Source organism: Lactuca sativa, chromosome 4 (genome assembly GCF_002870075.4).
Source record: "Lactuca sativa cultivar Salinas chromosome 4, Lsat_Salinas_v11, whole genome shotgun sequence".
NCBI classification, from domain to species: domain Eukaryota; kingdom Viridiplantae; phylum Streptophyta; class Magnoliopsida; order Asterales; family Asteraceae; genus Lactuca; species Lactuca sativa.
The window spans coordinates 48,784,408-48,805,838 of NC_056626.2; the positions used below are offsets into that span (position 1 = coordinate 48,784,408).

General features: G+C 40.3%; 1 protein-coding gene across 1 annotated transcript; it reads left to right on the forward strand.

The window, feature by feature from the left end:
• The first annotated feature begins 18,746 nt into the window (after positions 1-18,746).
• On the forward strand, positions 18,747-19,682 carry LOC111898563 (photosystem I reaction center subunit III, chloroplastic). The gene is made up of 2 exons (XM_023894491.3): positions 18,747-19,167; positions 19,287-19,682. The coding sequence occupies exons 1-2, from the start codon at positions 18,791-18,793 to the stop codon at positions 19,594-19,596; spliced, it is 687 nt and encodes a 228-aa protein (XP_023750259.1). The 5' UTR covers positions 18,747-18,790; the 3' UTR covers positions 19,597-19,682.
• The last annotated feature ends 1,749 nt before the right edge of the window (positions 19,683-21,431 follow it).

The window sequence follows — 21,431 nt, forward strand, 5'->3', positions numbered from 1 at the left end:
TTTCTTCGGAAATGTTTTGATAATATATTTATCATGTTTTTTTTTTCTGGGAACAAATTCCGCAATATTATTCTTTAAAAAGGATACTCTGATTTTCAAATAAGCATAAATAAAATTTTTAAAATGACCGTGAATTTGGGGATGTCACAGGTGATCTTTTGATCTATTCCAGAAGCAATTGATGCTAGATCTTAGCTCCACTTAGTCCCCATGTTCATAAAAATGTCAAATTTATGGAAGATATTGGTCCATGCAAGAATTAAGACCTTTATTAAGCTCCTATTTGAGCTTTGAGTCCCATTAATCCATGCATGAGTGTAACATCCTGACTCCCAGGTATGAGTTTCAAGAATTTTTTTATACATCATTTAAGACCTACTCGATGAGTTGGAAGCCCCAACTCGTCGTGTTGAAACTAACCAGGCCGTGTGGTTTATGGAACCTACTTGATGAGTTGGAGGACCCCAACTCGACGAGTTGAGGCTATGCCTTAAAACCCTAATTTTTAGGGTTTGCACCCTATTTAAAGGACCTTAAGTCCCCTCACCAGCCTCCCTTATCACTTTACAGTCCAGAAAAACCCTAATTGAGCTAACCTTTCCATTTTGAGAGTGTGTAAGACTAAAGAGTGTGTGTTTGGTGCATTTCTTGAAGAAGCTTCAAGTGTTGAGTGCATAACTAAAGGAAGGGGCTGTAGATCCGGTTTTTGCATCATTGTAGCAGCCATCTTGAGGTATAAAGCTGCTACCTTGACCTTTCATTTCTTAGATCTCATCTCATGAAAGAAAATGGTCCTTTTGGTACATCTTGGAGTCATTCTCGGATTTGGGCTTGTCATGAGGACATGGCTTTAGATCTTAACCCTTTTAGGCCTCCTTAGGCCTAAAGACTCAAGCTTTCTCAAGCTTTGGCCAAATTCCATGCCCTAAGCCTCTTATTTAGCTTAGTTTTGGTGTTTTGATCCCTTTGATGCCTTGCATGCACGTAAAGTTAGCAACTTTGCGTGGTATCTTAGTCCTAAGAGGCTAGATCTGTAGTTTGGGGCCTTGGAGTCGACTGAAAGGGTTGAACACGTTAAGACAAGAAAAATTGACGACTTTCATAGCCAACTCGACGAGTTGGATAAGGGTTTTCCCGCTTTTTGGATTCTGAGTGAACTAGGCGAGTTGGTGAGATAACTCGACGAGTTGGTTAAGGTTTTCCCAATTTTCTGGACACTACATGGTCTCAACGAGTTGTTTGGCAACTCGGTGAGTTGACTCGAGTTTTCATGGTTTTTGAGTTTTGAAGGAACTCGACAAGTCAGTAAGCTGCACTCGACGAGTTGGGTCAACATGGACTGTTGACCTTGACTTTGACCATGGGTGACCAAGTTTGACTTTTGGGGGTATTTTGGTAATTTGGGATTCTAATGGAATCAGTCATATGGTGGTTACAGGCAGTTGAGTTTAGAGATGAGAGTTTGGGTTTAATCTTCTTGATTCAACACTACTTGTGAGGTGAGTTTTCCTCACTATACTAACAGGGTCGAAGGCACCAATGCCGACCCTTTTGGATTGTTTTCCTGGTTATCGCATGATGATATGCTTAGTGATCTGTTAGATCTGTATCCTGGTATATAGGATGATGCTATGTTTAGTGAGGTGATAGTCTAGGTTAACCTTTGTAACTCATTTTGAAGAAATGAAAAGGAATTATGTGAATATTATGTGAATTATGTGTTTTATGCTTAATTATTAGCGTTTAATTAATTAAGAATAAAAATAAGCGTCAAAATTAAAGTGTGAGATAAGCCCAATATCTGTACATAAAGTTGTAGTGGTCGAAACAAGGATTTCGGTGATATAAAGAATACCAAAATCCGAGTTATAACGAAGAAGTTATGACCTGTCAAAGTTTCGCGATAAACCGGCACGGTGCCGAGTTTCATAAAAAGTGAGTTTTTGATAAACTACTTTTTAGCCTTAATAATCTAAACGAAAGTCGTAGTATTCGTTAAGCTGAGAAGTTCGATAAAAAGAACGCCCAAATCTGACTTCGTATGAGGAAGTTATGATTTTTCGAAGTTTCAGCTTAATAGTAGACAGCTAAAAAACTCGAATTTTAGATCGAGTGATTTTTAGCCGACACAACCTAAACGAGAATTGAAGTTCTCGTCATTAGTAGCACAACGGTAAAAAGTCTGACAAAAACGGACGTCGGATGAAGAAGTTATGAATTTTTAACAGATTTCCTGTCCCGGTTTGTTAAAAATAATAATATAAAAATTAAAATCAAAATTAGCCAACAAAGTCTAAACGGAAGTTGTAGAGCGTAATTTTAGCTACGCGTGCATATAAAGAACGTCAAAAATGGAGCTCGTATGCGAAAGTTATGGATTTTAGAAGTTTGGGCACGAAAATCGAAAAAATTCGCATAGTCACGAGTTGCCACGTCACCCTCGCTCAAAACGCGCCACATGTCCTGCTGAGTCATCCGAGCTGCTGATTCATTCGAACTGCTGAGTCATCCGAGCACCTGGCCTTATCCGAAGTGGTCCACTGAGAAGGCGACATGTACCCTCTTGCACGAGACCGAGCCCTCGCAAGCCGCCACGAACCCCCTCACTTCGGACCCTAGACCTCGGTCCAATCACAGACTGCCAGCGAGCCCCTTGCATGCGCAGACCATGTGCGAGCCACCCCCGTGCGAGCCCTCGGATTGGCGATGCGTGGTTTGTTCTCAGTCGTCCGATCAGAAGTCTCGCCCCTATAAATAGAAGGGTGCGAGACCTCCCGGGGGTATTTTGAAAACTTGTCATTTTTAGCCCCTTTCTCCATATTTCTTTCATATTATCATCCCCCAAAGCCCCGATATCGATTATAAGCCCCGGAATACGCCACGAAGAGCCCGTGAAGCCCGGAAAATTTATCTTTTCGGTTTCGAAGCCCAACTTTTGCAGAGCCCGGTTTCTCAATAAAACTCCCGGTTTTAGTAGAAACGGTCGTTTTAGGAAACGAATTGCTGCCCGATTTTCATCAAAACGTGTGAGTGTGTAGTCACTTTCATCTTACACCTAGATATGAAGTATTTTCTAAAAAATACGTGCTATGTGTAATTATATTAAATGTTTATTTGAGATGACTGTTGAATAAATGTTTTATACAAGTTTTAAACTGTATATGTATTTTATCTACAAAATATGTTGGGTAGAACATGGGTAGATGAAATAGATGATGTGTGTTAAAATGGTGAGAGGCCTCGGTGTTGTTGTTGTTTTTGTAGTCATCTAGCGAAGTATAGATGACGACCACGGACCTTTCTAGACAGTCCAGTGGAACACTAGCAGGTTCGCAACTTGTAGGTGTTGATGAATTAAATGTTCATTGGCGTACTCCACCCCCCTCATGGTTGCCTTTAGGACATGAATGGCTGAGGAAACCCCTTAGCAGTAGTGTCCATCCCGATGATAATCCTTAGGCTAGGTCCCTTGTGATAGGTGTTTAGGGACGTAAAGTGAGGACAACGGGAATGGGTAATCAAGGTTATTGTTGATTGGTGAACTAAATAAGTATATTATTATTGTGGGTTGAAAACCCTATATGCTCACCAGGCTCCCAAGACTGACCCACTCAGTTTTTATGATTACAGGTAGTGGACCCCGAGCATAGTCGGAAGATGATGAGAGATTTTTGATTATAGGCCAGTAGTTGTAAATAACTGTTGAAAGACTTATAATGTCTTGTTTATGCTTTTGATCTGTATCGGAACATGACATCCCGAGGTTTTGATATGAAATGAAACTATACATTACTTAAGGAATGAATTTGATAAACTTTTATCATGTATTATTTTGGGGACCAATTCCGCAACATCTTTTAAAAAAGATTTCTCTGATTTTATTTTAAAAAACATAAATTAAATCGGTCTTTCTGGCCGAGAAATTAGGGGATGTCACACCTGGTATATAGGATAATGCTATGATTAGTGATCTGTTAGATCGGTCTGACTGTTTGTACATGCTAGCATTTTATATTTATGATATTGATTGTATGTTTGGGGTGGGTTGAGGCAGTACTGCTTTGTGCAGTAGGCCAAAATACGTAGGGCAACCCGGATAGACTGAAGGCCCAATGGGGTGTACTAGTTAGGCCGAAGGCCCGGAGAACGGTCCAGACAGGCTGAAGGCCCGGTAGGGCGGACCAGACATGCTGAAGGTTCTAAGAGTAGGCCAGACAGACTGAAGGCCCAATGAGGGCGGTCTAGTCATACTGTAGACTCTATATGCATGTTGTTTGTTATGAGATTGTTATGGTTTGTATGGCGTTTGTATTCTGGGGGAACTCACTAAGCTTCGGGCTTACAATTTTGGATTTTGTTTTAGGTACTTCGCATGATCGTGAGAAGGCGAAGGCTTGATCGTGCACCTCCTCACATTTTATGATTTTGATTTCTGGGATACTTTGATATGAAATTATTTTGAAAATTTTTTGTAATAAATAATGGTTTTGGATGCTTGAAAAAGTTTTAAATTTTCATGAATTTTATGGATGTTACACATACGCTAGGAGTACGAGCTGAGTACTCCCCGCATACTCAGCAGATGGACGTTGGACTTAGCCATTCTTGGTATTGGGCCATAGTTTGGGCCTTGTTGGGCAATTAGACTTCTATTTTGGGCTATTGTCTAATATATTGGGCTCCTTTGGATTTAGTCCCATGACGGGTTTTGGGCCTAATTTGGAAGATTGGGCCATATTTGGGATTTGGGTTGCCATGTAGGATCTGGGCCTTTTTAGTAGTTGAGTTGGGCCTTGGATTTTGGCCAAGTTAGATAAAGGGTAAAAATGGTCTTTTACCTTGGTTATGGGTTAAGTAGTTTAGACTCTTGATTATGGGTCGAGATCCAATTAATAATTGGATGTTATTTTGATGATGATAGCACGGGGATTTCCAGACCAGCAGACAGAGATTCATTTGAGTGATTTAGCAGCTAGTGGTGAGTTTCCTCACAGTCTTTAGCGGGTCAAAGGCATCAATTATGGCCTATGGTTTATTATGTTAGGATACTAGATGTCTGCATGACTCTTGCATGTGTTATGTGCTTGTATGTTTACCGGGGATGGCCTGATGACCATTCTGTATGCTATTTATCTTTGTGATTATTGCATGTGTTATGTGTTTATATGTTTATATGTATGTCGGGCGGGGCTCGATGACTTACAGATCTATATACCGAGCGAGGTTTGATGTTGGACGGGGCCTGATGTCGGGTAGGGTCTGTTATGTAGTTATTATGTATGGTATGTGGTATTTTGGGGAGCTCACTAAGTTTTTTGCTTACAGTTTTTAGTTTATGTTTTCAAGTACTTCTGGTTCGAAGGGGAAGAGCCCGGGATGACTGCAGTGCACACACCACCTCATTCCGCATTTTATGATTACTTTGATGTTTTATGATGTGTTTGATATATTTTGTTTCACCATGGTTTTATGATGATGTTTGGATAATAGTTTTATTAATTTAAAAATGAAAATTTTTGGTCCTAATTTTGGGACGTTACAAGTTGGTATCAGAGGCTTAGTTTAAGGTATTCAGGCATACTCTCAGGTGTGTCTGAACTCAAACTAGGATTTGGTATAATTTTTCAAAAAGGAAAATGTTTTTTAAAGAGGGTTTTGTAATAAAAGAACAAGGTGTGGTGCATGCAATCGACCGAGCTCAAGTAAGTTTTCCTAAAATACCCATACATGATTTATGATATGCTTTGATTTATGAAACTGTGAATCACATGCTGGTTAGGGCTAAGGATCTGCTAAGAATTTTCATGATAAAAGGCTAGGAGAGATTCCTTTATATGCCTACTATATGAGCTTGTATACTTGCATGCTAGTACTGATCGGCCAGTGATAGGATGTCCTGATTAGGTTATGCTTGATTCTGATTACTTAATGATCGAATGTTGCTTGCTTTATGCTTTTTAGGAGTTCTCACTAATTTCAGCTAACTAGTAAGCAAATATAATAAGTTACATATTAGGGAAACTAAATAATTTTAGAAGGTTAGGTTTTAACTCTATTGCGCAGCTCTTGTTTGAGTCCAACTGTTGTAGCGTGAGACCTTTCATTCGAAGAATTATCTAGTGTCAGTAATATGTAACTTTATCCATGAGCTAGTTAGAGGGTGTTAGTAAGAGTTCCTTCTGCGGCTCATGGCAGAGAGTGGCATGGTGGTTGCCCTAGGAGAACCTAGTAAGATATTTAGTGATGGGAGCCTTGTCTAATTGAGGAGTGTATGTTTGTGGATAAGGAGTGACTTAGAGGATTCAAAACGATCCTTGAGGAAAGTACGGATAGATATGGAAAGTAGTATGGGCATGTACTACTAGAAGCAGAGGATCCATACTCGAGTCAAGGAGAACCGCGATGAAACTGGGAAACATGTAGAGTTTGAGACTCCTGGATATATATATATATATATATATATATATATATATATATATATATGTGTGTGTGTGTGTGTGTGTGTGTATTCTGATGGTTTATATAGTTTATTTTCAGTATGGTGACTCTTCGAGGCAGACCCGTTGGTGGTTCTGGTGCCGGTGAGGGTTCAGGCTCAACTTATGGACTCGGACAGTAGGATGATCATAAGAAAGAGTTCATTTCGTCTGAGATTGCCCGCACCATACTTAAGCAGACTCTTGTGATCTTTGGTACGATCAAGGAGGGTATCATGGAGGTGTTGGAAGAGCGCTTTGGCTCCATCTATTCAAGATGGTAGCTTTGAGTGGGGCACGTTCAATGACTTGCAGGGAGTTTAGGGCATGTGGGCTCCAAATTACTACGGGGAGAAGGACCCGATCGCGAGCAGGCGTTGGTTAACGGATGGCGCTAATGCCTTCCGTACTGGCAGTTGTCCCGATAGGGTAAAGGTCAGACTTGCTTTTTGTATTTTGAAAGACAGAGCTCGAGACTGGTGGGAGGAGGTTGGGCGCTCGGTTGGTAATGAGTTTGTTGATTCGATGAGATGGGATGATTTTATGAATCGATTCCAAGTTAAGTTCGCACCAGTGATTGAGGTGTAATAGCTGGCGAGGGAGTTCCAGGACCTTTGCCAGACTACTGAGACGGTGGCTGAGATCATTTTGATGTTTCATGAGTGGGCATTGTTTGTTCCGCAATATGTGGCAGATGAGGAGATGAAGAAGGCGAGATACCATGAGATGCAGATGAGTGATATTCGGCAGTTTGTGAGTCAATCCAGTTGCAGGACACTGGAAGACATGATTGCGAGAGTTAGAGAGAGGGAGACTGTTCTTGAGATTAAGAGGAAGAGGAAACCGGATCAGGTTCAGGTTTGAGGGGGTTCAGGCAAAAGGCCTAAGGTATTTGATTCCAGGTCGAGAGGCCAACAGGGTCGGAGCCGTTGTAGCAAGTGCGGCAAGACGCATGATGTGGTGCGCAGGGTGGGTGGTTCTGGATGCTTCAAGTACCACCAGACGAATCATATTAGTAGGGATTGCACTGCTACTACCACCACCACCCTATTATCTGATATGATTTGCTTCCATTGCAATCAGAGGGTCCACAAGAAGGCCCTCATGTCTGAGTTTGGCAGTAACAGGACCAGTGGTAGCACCCGCTCCAGCGATGCTGAGGATCACTGATGGCTGCTAGGACAAGGCGGATGCGCCTGTGGTGAATAGCATGGCTTTTCAGATGACGGTCGAGGAGGCTCGTGTAACGCCCGTAGATCCGGGCTAGTCAATTTAGAGGCAATAAGTGTCGAAAATGACTTTTCGGCAAAAGATTATTTAGAATAAATAATCTTAACCAAGATGTAAAATATGTCACAAGTTTTCCGTACCTATAAAGAACGCCAAAATCCAAGTTATAACGAAGAAGTTATGGCTCGTCGAAGAATTAATCAAAGCGATCAATAGAAGTATCGCGACGGTTGCTTGTAGCTAGAAATGCTACCTTTTAAGATGTGACTAGAACATCAAGGAAGGTATAGTCTGTTTTGGAATTTAACTCTAAAAGACCTGAGTCTAAACATGCATCACATACGATGATAGGTCATCAGAATATGACACATCGATCCGTTGTAGTAATAAAGAACTTATCTTAAGTTCGTACCCAGTGGGGATCGAGATTGTGACTTGAAGGTCATAATTTGGAATCTAACCTGAGATAGAGAGCAGGTGCATGATCGAGTACTGCTTGCAGTCAATAAGTCTAAGAGATAGACTCGAAGGAATATAGAAGTTATAATTATTACCTAAGATGAAGATATGACGTATGGAGTCATTATACGAGCCCTATTTCGTTGATGATTCCGGGACGTAATCATCCTAAGGGGGAGATAATTGTAACGCCCGTAGATCCGGACTAGTCAATTTAGAGACAATAAATGTCGAAAATGACTTTTTGGCAAAAGATTATTTAGAATAAATAATCTTAACCAAGATGTAAAATATGTCACAAGGTTTCCGTACATATAAAGAACGCCGAAATCCGAGTTATAATGAAGAAGTTATGGCCCGTCGAAGTTTTACGGCAAAAACGACACGACTCCGGTAAGCGTAAATAGTGAATTTACAATAGAACGAGTTTTAGCCTTTGCTATCTAATTGTAAGTCGTAGAATACGTTAAACCGAGAGCATCCATAAAAGAACGCCCAAATCTGACTTCGTATGAAGAAGTTATGATTTTTCGAAGTCTCGGCTTAGCAGTATACAGCCCGAAATTTGAATATTAGATCGAGCAGTTTTTAGCGGACGACCTAAACGAGAATCGAAGATCTCATTAAGAGTAGCGTAACGAGAAAAAGATGGGCGAAAACAGACGTCGGATGAAGAAGTTATGAGAATTTAACGGACCAATCATGTCCCGGCCTGTTAATAATATAAATTTTAAAATAAAGTCAAAATTAGCCGACGGAGTCTAAACGAAAGTTGTAGAGTATGTTCTCGCCTTCGCGTGGATATAAAGAACATCGAAGACGGAGCTCGTACGCAAAAGTTACGAATTTTTAAATTTTCGACTTGAATTTGCGAAACTTGTTGCTCGATTGATGACGTGGCATGATCTGGACCGTCGCTTGCTGATCACGCCTCACTTCGGATGGATGACACGTCGCCCTCACATACGCCCCGCGTCCGAAGTCAGTACGCCCTGTGTACCCTCGCCCTTATCCATCCGATGTACGAAGACAGCTGGATCCGAGCTGGTGGCCTTATCCGAGGCGTACGCCCAGCGTAATCCGAAGTCCTCCGGCTATAAATAGCATGATATCCATTTCGAAAATCTCACACCTTTCTTCATTTCTTCTCTCTAAACTTTCTCTCTCTAGGGTTTTGAACCCTCCCCTAAGCCTAGGTGATCCCCTAGCACCCGAAGGAAGCCCCGAGGCTCCCGGAGTCCCGAGAAAAAAGGGTCTTTCGGTTTCGAAACGCTGCTCCGAGCAAAGCCCGGTTTTCTTTAAAATCCGTTGTTTTATCAAAGGAAAATTGTTCGAAAGTATCGGAGCGCTGTCCGAGTGCTGAGTCACCACCTTTCAAGTTTTATCAAAGGAAAATTGTTCGAAAGTATCGAAGCGCTGTCCGAGTGCCAAGTCACCACCTTTCAAGTGAGTACATAGTTACTTTCATCTTGCACATAGATATGAAGTATTTTATATAAATTACGTGCTATGTGTGCATATTATCTGAATACTTGCTGTCTATATTGGATGAACGATTTTATACATGTTTTAAATGATTTAAACTGTATATGTATTTTATATCTACGATAATGTTGGGGTAAAACATGGGTAGATGTAATACATGGAATATGAGTTTGATGATGAGTTGAGAGGTGTTATAGACCACGAGGTGAGGGCGAGAGGTGGACGATGTGAGAAGCCTTTTCCCAAACGATGGCCTCGTCATTCAGCAGAGTATGGATGACAATCATGGACTATTCTAGACAGTCCAGTGGAACACTAACAGACTCGCAACATGTATGTGTTGTGAACGATGTGTTCACCCAGTGTACTCTAAACCTTGGCGACCATGCAGACTTGGTGCCTAAACCTTGGTGATCATGCAGACTTGATGCCTAAATCCTGGCGACTATGTAGACTTAGTGCCCGTTGTGTAAACCTTGGCGATCATGCAGACTTAATGCCTAACCCCGGGCGGTTATGCAGACTTAGTGCATGTTGTGTAAACCGTGGCAACGATGGACTTCGTGCCGATTCCTTAGGATGATCCTTAGGAATAAATGAACGAGGAATAGATGATTCTTAGGGTAGATCCTTAAGAATAAAGAAGATAATGGGGATGGGTAATTGGGTTGATTGTTTGATTGTTTAAACATAATAATTATATTATTGTGGGTTGAAAACCCTATGTACTCACCAGGTTTCCCAACCTGACCCACTCAGTTTATTTACATCACAGGTGTTGATATGAAGTCACATTACAATGAGAGATTAAAGAGATCACTAGTGTAAATAAATGTAAGCTCCGTTTATGCTTATGTTTCTGTATTGACGATGACATCCCAAACGTTTTAAAATGAATAAAATACGTTTCTTCGAAAACATTTTGATAACGTATTTATCGTGTTTTTCTGGGAACAAATTTCGCAACATTTTTATGAAAAGAAGTACTCATGATTTTTACAAAGCATAAACAAAATCGATCTTTTCTGGCTGTGAAAAATGGGGATGTCACAGTTGGTATCAGAGCATTAGTTTAAGCGAACTAGGAATTTGTAGGAAATTTCTAGACTTAAACTTAGAATGTTAAGCGATGATTGTGAGATGAGTGTCTGCTATAATTTAGACACGAGCACTAGTTTATTTTAGGAAAGATGCCTAAAATGTTTTATGTGCTAAATGATTTATGTTATAGCTATAAAGATGCCTTATATGCTGTTATTTGTTCAGATCTATGGTCTGTTGCCGACCGGATCTGGAAACCTTATGTGTTTAGGATTCTAAATGTACGAATACGATATTAGAACTAGCATATAAACGTTTCGGAGTGATAAGGATGATTTAAACGTCAATCCTAAATAAATATCTAGATTCACCTTATTCGGTGTATAGATCAAGATGGCAAGGACCCGTAGCGGAAACGTAAACGCAAATGTAAATAGGAACCAACCCCCCAACCTCCGGTGATACAACAAATACCTGTTGTTGAAGAAGTGGCACCTGAGCTAATAACGATGGCCGGAGTGCAAGCGATGATCCAGATGATGTTGGATCGCCAAATGGAGGAAACAAGGCGTTTACTTCAACAGAACCGAGAAGAACTTACGGTACCAATTGAACAGCCCGAGCTGAATGATGGGCAGTCAGAAGGAGGAAACTATAGTGGGACTGTTGGTCAAGCCAACCCACCGATAGTTAAGCGAAACCACCAGGATAGAGGAAATGACGGACGTGGATGCAAATACAAGGATTTCATGGCATCCAAACCACCGAGTCTATCCGGAAGCCCGACGCCGGTGGAAGTCATGAACTGGATCTTCGAGATGGAGATGATGTTTGAGGGTTGCGAGTGTAGCAACAGGCAGAAGACCGCTCTCGCGGTTCCTCTATTGAAATCTGGAGTACTGAGCTTGTGGAAGCTACTAGCTGATTCAATGCCTAAGGGAGAAGCTAGTAAGATGTCTTGGGAGGATTTTCTGGTGCAAATGAAGATGCAATACTGCTCTGAGCAAGATCTTCTGGAAATCAACAACGAGTTCCAGAATCTAAAGAAGGGAAGAATGAGCGTTACAGAATACACTGCAAGCTTTGCGAAAAAGATGAAGATGGTTCCTTACCTAGTCCCAACTGAAATCTCCAAGGTTAACAAGTTTTCTCTCGGATTACCAGCGGACTTCGGTCCAATGATTAAGAAAACTACCACTTTGAAAACCGCCATCTGGGCAGCCAGGAATGTTGAGACCCAGATTAGGGAAAAGGGTCTGGAGAGAGCTGAAGTTGGCGAGAAAAGTAAGCATGAAGGATCTTCAAAATCCAACAAAGAATGGAAATTCTCAAAGACTAAAGAAGGGGGAGGAAGAAAAGCCAAGTGGTGCGAGAAGTGTAAAAAGAAGCACTTCAGGAAATGTAGCGAGGAGGTGACTTGCTACAAATGTGGAAAGACAGGGCATTACGCCAGCAAGTGTGCATCCATGAAGAAGGTGTGTTATAGATGTAACAAAGAAGGGCATATTTCTAGGGACTACCCAAAGAAAAACGAGGCAGCAAGACTAAACACACCACCAAGGCCAAGGGCATTCCACATGATCCTCGACGAAGCGGAAAACAACGCGAGGAACCAAGGATGAGGAATTCATACCCGAAGATCGAGTTATGAGGTAGCCAAAGAGATAGGACCATATGATGTAGCCTATTAGAGGCATAGTCTAGGGTGAACTTGAACACCTATGTAATAGTTTCGAGAAATAATAAAGCCTTCGTTTTGTTATCTGATGTGTTAAACTGTTATGTGATTTTCTTGTATGGTGACTTGGAAAACTACGAGACAATACATGGGACGAGTATGAGTAGGTGTGAAAGGTAGTAGATGCATATACTACCGGAAGCACAGGACTCACGCTTGGATTAGGGAAAGTCACAAGGATACCAAGAAGCCAATAATTGATTCCGTTTTATTCAAGCATGTCGTTACCATCGTTTCGGTAATGACTAAAAAGATGATTGTTATTCCGACCCTATTGGTCATATCGAATTGAGTCCGACTACGATGAGTGTGTTACACGGTTCATAGAACCAAGTTCGATGTAGCACCTGAATTAAGCCGGAAGAATTAATCAAAGCGATCAATAGAAGTATCACGACGGTTTCTTGTAGCTAGAAATGCTACCTTTTAAGATGTGATTAGAACATGAAGGAATGTATAGTCTGTTTTGGAATTTAACTCTAAGAGACCTGAGTCTAAACATGCATCACATACGATGATAGGTCATCAGAATATGACACATCGATCCATTGTAGTAATAAAGAACTTATCTTAAGTTCGTACCCAGTGGGGATCGAGAGTGTGACTTGAAGGTCATAATTTGGAATCTAACCTGAGATAGAGAGCTGGTGCATGATCGAGTACTGCTTGCAGTCAATAAGTCTAAGAGATAGACTCGAAGGAATATAGAAGTTATAATTATTACCTAAGATGAAGATATGACGTATGGAGTCATTATACGAGCCCTATTTCGTTGATGATTCCGGGACGTAATCATCCTAAGGGGGAGATAATTGTAACGCCCGTAGATCCGGACTAGTCAATTTAGAGACAATAAATGTCGAAAATGACTTTTCGGCAAAAGATTATTTAGAATAAATAATCTTAACCAAGATGTAAAATATGTCACAAGGTTTCCGTACATATAAAGAACGCCGAAATCCGAGTTATAATGAAGAAGTTATGGCCCGTCGAAGTTTTACGGCAAAAACGACACGACTCCGGTAAGCGTAAATAGTGAATTTACAATAGAACGAGTTTTAGCCTTTGCTATCTAAATGTAAGTCGTAGAATACGTTAAACCGAGAGCGTCCATAAAAGAACGCCCAAATCTGACTTCGTATGAAGAAGTTATGATTTTTCGAAGTTTCGGCTTAGCAGTATACAACCCGAAATTCGAATATTAGATCGAGCAGTTTTTAGCGGACGACCTAAACGAGAATCGAAGATCTCATTAAGAGTAGCGTAACGAGAAAAAGATGGGCGAAAACAGACGTCGGATGAAGAAGTTATGAGAATTTAACGGACCAATCATGTCCCGGCCTGTTAATAATATAAATTTTAAAATAAAGTCAAAATTAGCCGACGGAGTCTAAACGAAAGTTGTAGAGTATGTTCTCGCCTTCGCGTGGATATAAAGAACATCGAAGACGGAGCTCGTACGCAAAAGTTACGAATTTTTAAATTTTCGACTTGAATTTGCGAAACTTGTTGCTCGATTGATGACGTGGCATGATCTGGACCGTCGCTTGTTGATCACGCCTCACTTCGGATGGACGACACGTCGCCCTCACATACGCCCCGCGTCCGAAGTCAGTACGCCCTGTGTACCCTCGCCCTTATCCATCCGATGTACGAAGACAGCTGGATCCGAGCTGGTGGCCTTATCCAAGGCGTACGCCCAGCGTAATCCAAAGTCCTCCGGCTATAAATAGCATGATATCCATTCCGAAAATCTCACACCTTTCTTCATTTCTTCTCTCTAAACTTTCTCTCTCTAGGGTTTTGAACCCTCCCCTAAGCCTAGGTGATCCCCTAGCACCCGAAGGAAGCCCCGAGGCTCCCGGAGTCCTGAGAAAAAAGGGTCTTTCGGTTTCGAAACGCTGCTCCGAGCAACGCCCGGTTTTCTTTAAAATCCGTTGTTTGACATAGTTACCACCTTTCAAGTGAGTGCATAGTTACTTTCATGAAAAGAAGTACTCTGGTTTTTACAAAGCATAAACAAAATCGATCTTTTCTGGCTGTGAAAAATGGGGATGTCACAGTTGGTATCAGAGCATTAGTTTAAGCGAACTAGGAATTTGTAGGAAATTTCTAGACTTAAACTTAGAATGCTAAGCGATGATTGTGAGATGAGTGTCTGCTATAATTTAGACACGAGCACTAGTTTATTTTAGGAAAGATGCCTAAAATGTTTTATGTGCTAAATGATTTATGTTATAGCTATAAAGTTGCCTTATATGCTGTTATTTGTTCAGATCTATGGTTTGTTGCCGACCGGATCTGGAAACCTTATGTGTTTAGGATTCTAAACGTACGATTTGTGGGGCTACCCGATCTTTTGTATCGCTTATGCTTAGCAAGAGGTTTTTTGGAGCTCCAGGGGGAGCTGTATCGTCCTTTAGATGTCGAGATTGTAGAAATCAATATGTCCGGGTATCGAGGGTTCATCAGTGTTCTATCCTTCATATGTTCGGCGAGCAATATTCGATTGATTTGGTTCCCATTCCTCTGTGCGGGAACAAGGTTATCGTAAGGATGGACTGGTTGAGCCCAATAGGGCAGTGTTCTATTGTGAGCATCATTTGGTGCATATCCGGACCCCAAGGGGGGGGGGAGTTGGTGGTTTGGGGAGAAAAAGCTCATCTTGGTCCGATTTTATGTCTAGCGGCTAGGGTAAGACGCTATCTTCATTAGGGTTGTTTCGGATTTTTTGCCTAAGTTATGTGTACCTGGGATAAGGGTAGGGCGACCATGGATGATGTGCCGATGTTCGGGAGTACTCGGATGTGTTTATGGAGGATTTTCCTGGGGTGCCTCCGGAGAGGTAGGTGGAGTTTAGGATTGACCTGGTTTCTGGTGTGGCTCCGATAGCCAAGGCACCATATTGGTTAGCTCCTCCAGAGATACATGAGTTGTCTACATAGGTACAGGAGCTGTTAGACAAGGGGTTCATTCGACCGAACAGTTCTCCATGGGGAGCACCGATCCTATTTGTGAAGAAGAATGATGGGTATCATTGGATGTGTATTGATTACCAGGAGTTGAATAAGCTAACAGTGAAGAACCGTTATCCACTCCCGAGGATTGATGATTTTTATGACCAGCTTCAAGGCGCTTCTTGGTATTCCAAGATTGATCTGTATTCGGGTTACCATCAGATGAGGGTCAGATATGAGGAGGTGCAGAAGACGACCTTCCGGACTCGTTATGATCATTATGGGTTTGTGGTGATGCCCTTTAGGCTCACCAATGCTCCAGCTGCATTCATAGACCTCATGAACCGTGTATGCAGGCCGATGCTGGATCGGTCTATGATTGTATTCATTGATGATATCCTGGTCTATTCCAAGACCCAGGAGCTGCATGGGGAGTACTTGAGAGAGGTTTTGGAGACTTTGAGGAAGGAGAGACTTTATGTGAAGTTCTCCAAGTATGAGTTCTGGTTGCGTGAGGTGCAGTTTCTGGGCCACCTTGTCATCCAGAATGGTATTCTAGTCAATCCGATCAAGGTCGAGGTCGTGATGAGATGGGAGGTTCCAAGGTCTCCATCTGAAATTCAGAGTTTCCTTGGGTTAGCAGGTTACTAAGATTCATCCATGATTTCTCCAAGATAGTGGTTCCTATGACTCGGTTGACGAAGAAGACCGTCACTTTTCACTGGGGGCCTGAGTAGCAGGCAACTTTTGAGACCCTGAGGCAGAGATTGTATGAGGTGTCGATTTTAACCCTGTCGGAGGGTGTTGAGGACTTCGTGGTTTATTGTGATGCGCCAATCACGGGTTTAGGTGCAGTTCTAATGTAGAAAGGTTGCGTGATCACTTAGACTTTAGGTATTAAGTGCTTAATATGGATTTTGGGCTTCAGGGGAGTACGTTGAGCATAACCTCTGGGTTTGCTCAACAGAGCGTGTTTAGCCTCGACTTCCTTTGTTGTTAAGGCTTGTACGTTGGGCGTAATGGGGTGGTACGCTTGGCGTACTCACCAAAAGGTATTTGGGCCATTGTTGGGCCTTAGATATTTATGGGTTTGGGCCATGGTTAGATGGGTTAATTAAGAGAAGGGTAAAATGGTCTTTTACCCTTAGCATGTTAGATTATAATCTGTACCATTTCTTATGGGTTATTAACCTGATTATTTATTAGGGTTAATTTTGATACGTTCAGTGTAAGGAGCCGTGGTAGCAGCAGCCCATCAATGTGATTTTTTCATCTTCATAGTGAGGTGAATTTCCTCACTGTGCTTATGGGTCGAAGGCACCAATGTCGGCCTATTGGATTATGTTGCAGGATAGTAGTTGTCTTTGTAACACTTACTAATATGCTTGTATATGCTTGTTGTCTTTGTGACTCTTGCTAGTATGACTATATGCTTAGCTGTAAGGATGAAATATTCTTGTACCCGTTGAAAGACACTGAAGGAGTCGGAAGGGACTCATGGGTGAAATAGACCCGTATATGTTATAGTATGATATGTATGTATGATGTATGGTATGTGGTATTTAGGTAACTCAATAAGCTTTATACTTACGGTTTAAGTTTATGTTTCAGGTACTTCCGGTTCGAAGGGGAAGGGCCCGACCCGATCGCTGCGCATCCACCAATGTTTAGCATTATTACGATTTTGGGATTGTACTCTAATAACTCTTTTCACATTGGCATACTTTTGATGGTTTAATATGAATATTTGATGGATTTTTGTTGACTTAAAAATGAAATTTTTGCTTATGATTTTTGGGATGTTACATGTACACTATTGAATTTTACTATTATAGTTACCGAATGGAAAAAAATTAGAATAAAATAGTACCATATACCACGATATGGATTGCAATGGAACACAAATCTGCATAAGAAGAATATAAACTTAACTTATGATAGAGTAAATTTACGTATATTATAACACAATAAGGAAAAAATTAAAAACTAAGAAAAAAACTGACTAGCTGATATATATGATAGAATAAATATATAAATCATAAAATTAAATATAAAAGAATTAAGGTTGTGTTTGGCGCACCACAACTAACTGATAAACTAACTTATTTTTCGAGTTTTTTTAAGTTGTCATGTTTAACAAGTCAAAAAGTAGATTATAAGCTAACTTTTTAAAAAGCTATTTAGACTAGCTTTTTATAAGTTTTTTTAAAAATTTCCAAATATATCCCTTAATTAATTATAGAAATACATTCTTTTAAATGTCATTTTATATTTTTCAATTAGTTTTACCAAATGTCATTTTTTATCAGTTAGTTTTTCAGCTATCAACTAGCTTTTTATTTAATAGCTAGTTTTTAAGCTATCACCTAACTTTTCAGCTAACAACTAACTTTTCAGTTAGTATGTCAAATATATCATAAAATGACACAATAGTCTTTTTAGGTATAACATAGACTAAAAACACAACAAATTTGACGTTTAAGTACTTTACAAATGGAATATCCAAATTACGAACTAAACATGCAACAAAAACAATACCACTAGGACCATTCATGCAGTTTACTCCATAACATATATATTAGTACTCGTTGAAGTAATTAATCTTAAAAAAGCCTTAGACACCGTGGAATCCACACGACTGGAACTATCTGATTCAATATTATAATGAGTCGTATATAAAACTGAACGCCTGAAATGGTTGCCATTAAACATTCAAGGCTTGTGGGAATCACACAACTCTCAACTCCCATCATGCCCTTGCTGATATTTAAATAAGAAAAACATAAAAAAATCTAGATAAACATTAGTGTTAATATAATTAATGAATAAAAAATTGTTTTTATTAGAAAATATTATTGTTTTAAAAATGTGTCATGAATGTGTGATGAGACACTTTTTTTTCCGCATAATACTACTAAACACCTATTAAAATAATGGTATTTTGTAAGTATAAAGTTCAGTTATTTATCTTCATATATTATATTTTTAAAATAATGGTATTTTACGAAAAGGAAAATTCGTTATCTATTTACAATATGAATCATTATTATTTTAAATATTTTGGCATGACTGGTTTTGTGTAAAATGTGGCTATCACCATGATGAAAAAAGAGTTATTACATATTTTTTTAAACAGAAACCATTAAACATTTTATTATAAATATATATTTTCTAAAATAAAAAATGATTTAAAAAATATTATTTTGCATGATCTCTTCAACAAAATATACACAATGGATTACGAGCCACCCACAACCACTAACAACACAATCATCAACCAATAAAAATCATCCACCTCATCTTCACATCTTATCCAACGGATTCCACCCCACCATCCATTTCTATTTCTTCATACTAATTCCATCATCATTCTCTCAAGCATTTCAACAAACAGATCGGAGGAGATGGCTTTCACAATCTCCACAAGCTTCTTCCAACCACTCGAAATCTCCAAATCCTCGCAGTTCGGATCCAAATTGAAGGTGATCACCAGCAACAACATCGTCTGTTCTGGTGCAACAGAAGACAAAAGCAATGAAAAGGGATCGTTAAAAGCCTGGTCGGCAGCTCTCGCTCTCTCTTCCATCTTGGTTTCGTCGACTATCCCGGCGCTTCCAGCCTCCGCCGACATCTCCGGACTCACTCCGTGTAAAGAGTCCAAACAGTTCGCCAAGAGAGAGAAGCAGTCGCTGAAGAAGCTTGAAAGCTCTCTCAAGCTTTACGCCCCCGAGAGTGCTCCTGCACTTGCTATTAAGGCTACAATGGAAAAGACCAAGCGCAGGTAAGTTCTGTACATTTTATAACAACTTTTATGTTTCTTAAGTTAGATTTCTTACTTCAATTCGAATATTAGCACAATCGATTTCTTAATTGGGGATGAAATTGTTTGTTTGAGTGTAGATTTGACAACTATGGAAAGCAAGGATTGTTGTGTGGATCTGATGGGCTTCCACACTTGATAGTGAGTGGAGATCAAAGGCATTGGGGAGAGTTCATTACACCAGGGATTCTGTTTCTGTACATTGCTGGATGGATTGGGTGGGTTGGAAGGAGTTATTTGATTGCTATTAGGGATGAGAAGAAGCCTACAATGAAAGAGATCATCATCGATGTTCCATTGGCTTCAAGTTTGGTATTCCGTGGGTTTATTTGGCCAGTTGCTGCTTATCGTGAGTTGTTGAATGGCGAACTTATTGACCCATCTGTCTAACTTCTTTGCTACAACTTTATATGTATCTAATGTTATGTATCTTGTGTTACTTTGATTTTTGTTAAAATTAAAGGACAATTTCGCAACTTGAAGTGTACATTTTTTTGTATTGATTGAAAGTTTGGAACATTAAATAGTAGTTTTGAGTGTCCATAATCGTTTGCACTTTGAATTGATTGAAAGTTTGGAACATCAAATTTATTTATGAAACCTTTTTTTGGAGGAAGATTTTAAGTAACTCAAAACTTCTTTTAGTTTTTGGTTTATAAAATTAACTTGAAAAAGAACAAGAAAAAGGTTTCTATCTTTTGGCTAAAACAAAAAGTTTTAAATCAAAAGCTACATACGGTTTCAAAAGTATGCATTTATTTATATATAAGTAAAAACTATAGTTTTATAAGTCCTAAGGAGTGCTAGTGTCAAGCTTTTATAAGTAAATATAATTTATTGAATAAACCCCAAACATATAAAAAAAAATACTTTGATTTATATAAGGATACTTTGATTTATATAAGGGTTATTGTCATTGTGGCCCAACAAATTTTCATATATTGGTTTAAATAGTCCCTCGTGACTATTTTTTACATTTAAGGGGGCACGCACTTGTGTTTTACCGTTTGAAAATGTCATTTAACCATTTTAGTCGGTATTCCTGTCTAGTCACTTGTAACACCCTCAAAATACGACCCAAATTTTTTTTTGTTTAAATTAATAACAGAGATCATAATACTGAATATCATCTAATAAAGCCATACGCCGCGTATCTTAAAACCATAATAAAATATCGTGAGAAAACTGTATCACAATTCACAACTGTATCAAAACACATCTAAGAATACTGAATCAACTCCCAGGACAAAACTGAAGTTGTGGTGTGTGCAATGCCATCATCCCGAGCTCTTCCCTTTACTTGCGGAAATACCTGAAACCAAAACTGAAACTGTAAGCACGAAGCTTAGTGAGTTCCCCCAAATTACCACATACCATACAAACATATAACAATTACTGGGCCTTGCCCACTGCATCAGACCGAAGTCCGAAACTAACCAGGGCCTTGCCCTCTGCATCGGACCGAAGTTCGGAAACTGCATCGCACCGAAGTCCGGAACTACTGAGGCCTTGCCTCCTGCATCGGACCGAAGTCTGGAAACTGCATCGGACCGAAGTCCGGAACTAACCAGGGCCTTGCCCTCTGCATCGGACCGAAGTCTGAAACCAACTGCATCGGACCGAAGTCCGGAACTGACTGCATCGGACAGAAGTCTGGAACTACTGAACATAGCATAGCAATAACATATCAAATAAAACAACAACATATACTGCATACTGCATCGGGCCATAACCCGGAACACATAACACGCAACCTGTCTGAGCCACGAAGGCATCAAACATACTAACTACTGCATCAGAGCGAAGTCCGGAAACTACTGCTAATTAAACGGGCTGGCATTGTGGCCTTAGACCCGTTCCTACTGGAAGGGAACTCACCTCGTGAACTGGCCGCTAAGTGTATGGCTCTGGAAGCTATCTGCTGCTGCTCCGGTATCTCCCCGGCTACAATTCCATAAACACACTGATCAATCAAATACTAATAACTGTATTGGGGTAAAATGACTCTTTTACCCCTGGTCAAAGTCAACTTATAGTTGACCTGACTCGCCGAGTTGGGCCGCCAACTCGCCGAGTCCCTACTCTCATTTTTCAACCCTGTTCGCTGCTCTCGTCGAGTATGTCATAAACTCGACGAGTTTCCTTTCGATTCTAGAACTCAGGCTATCTGCATCCGACTCGCCGAGTTGTATGAACAACTCGACGAGTTGTTCTTGAACTAAGAA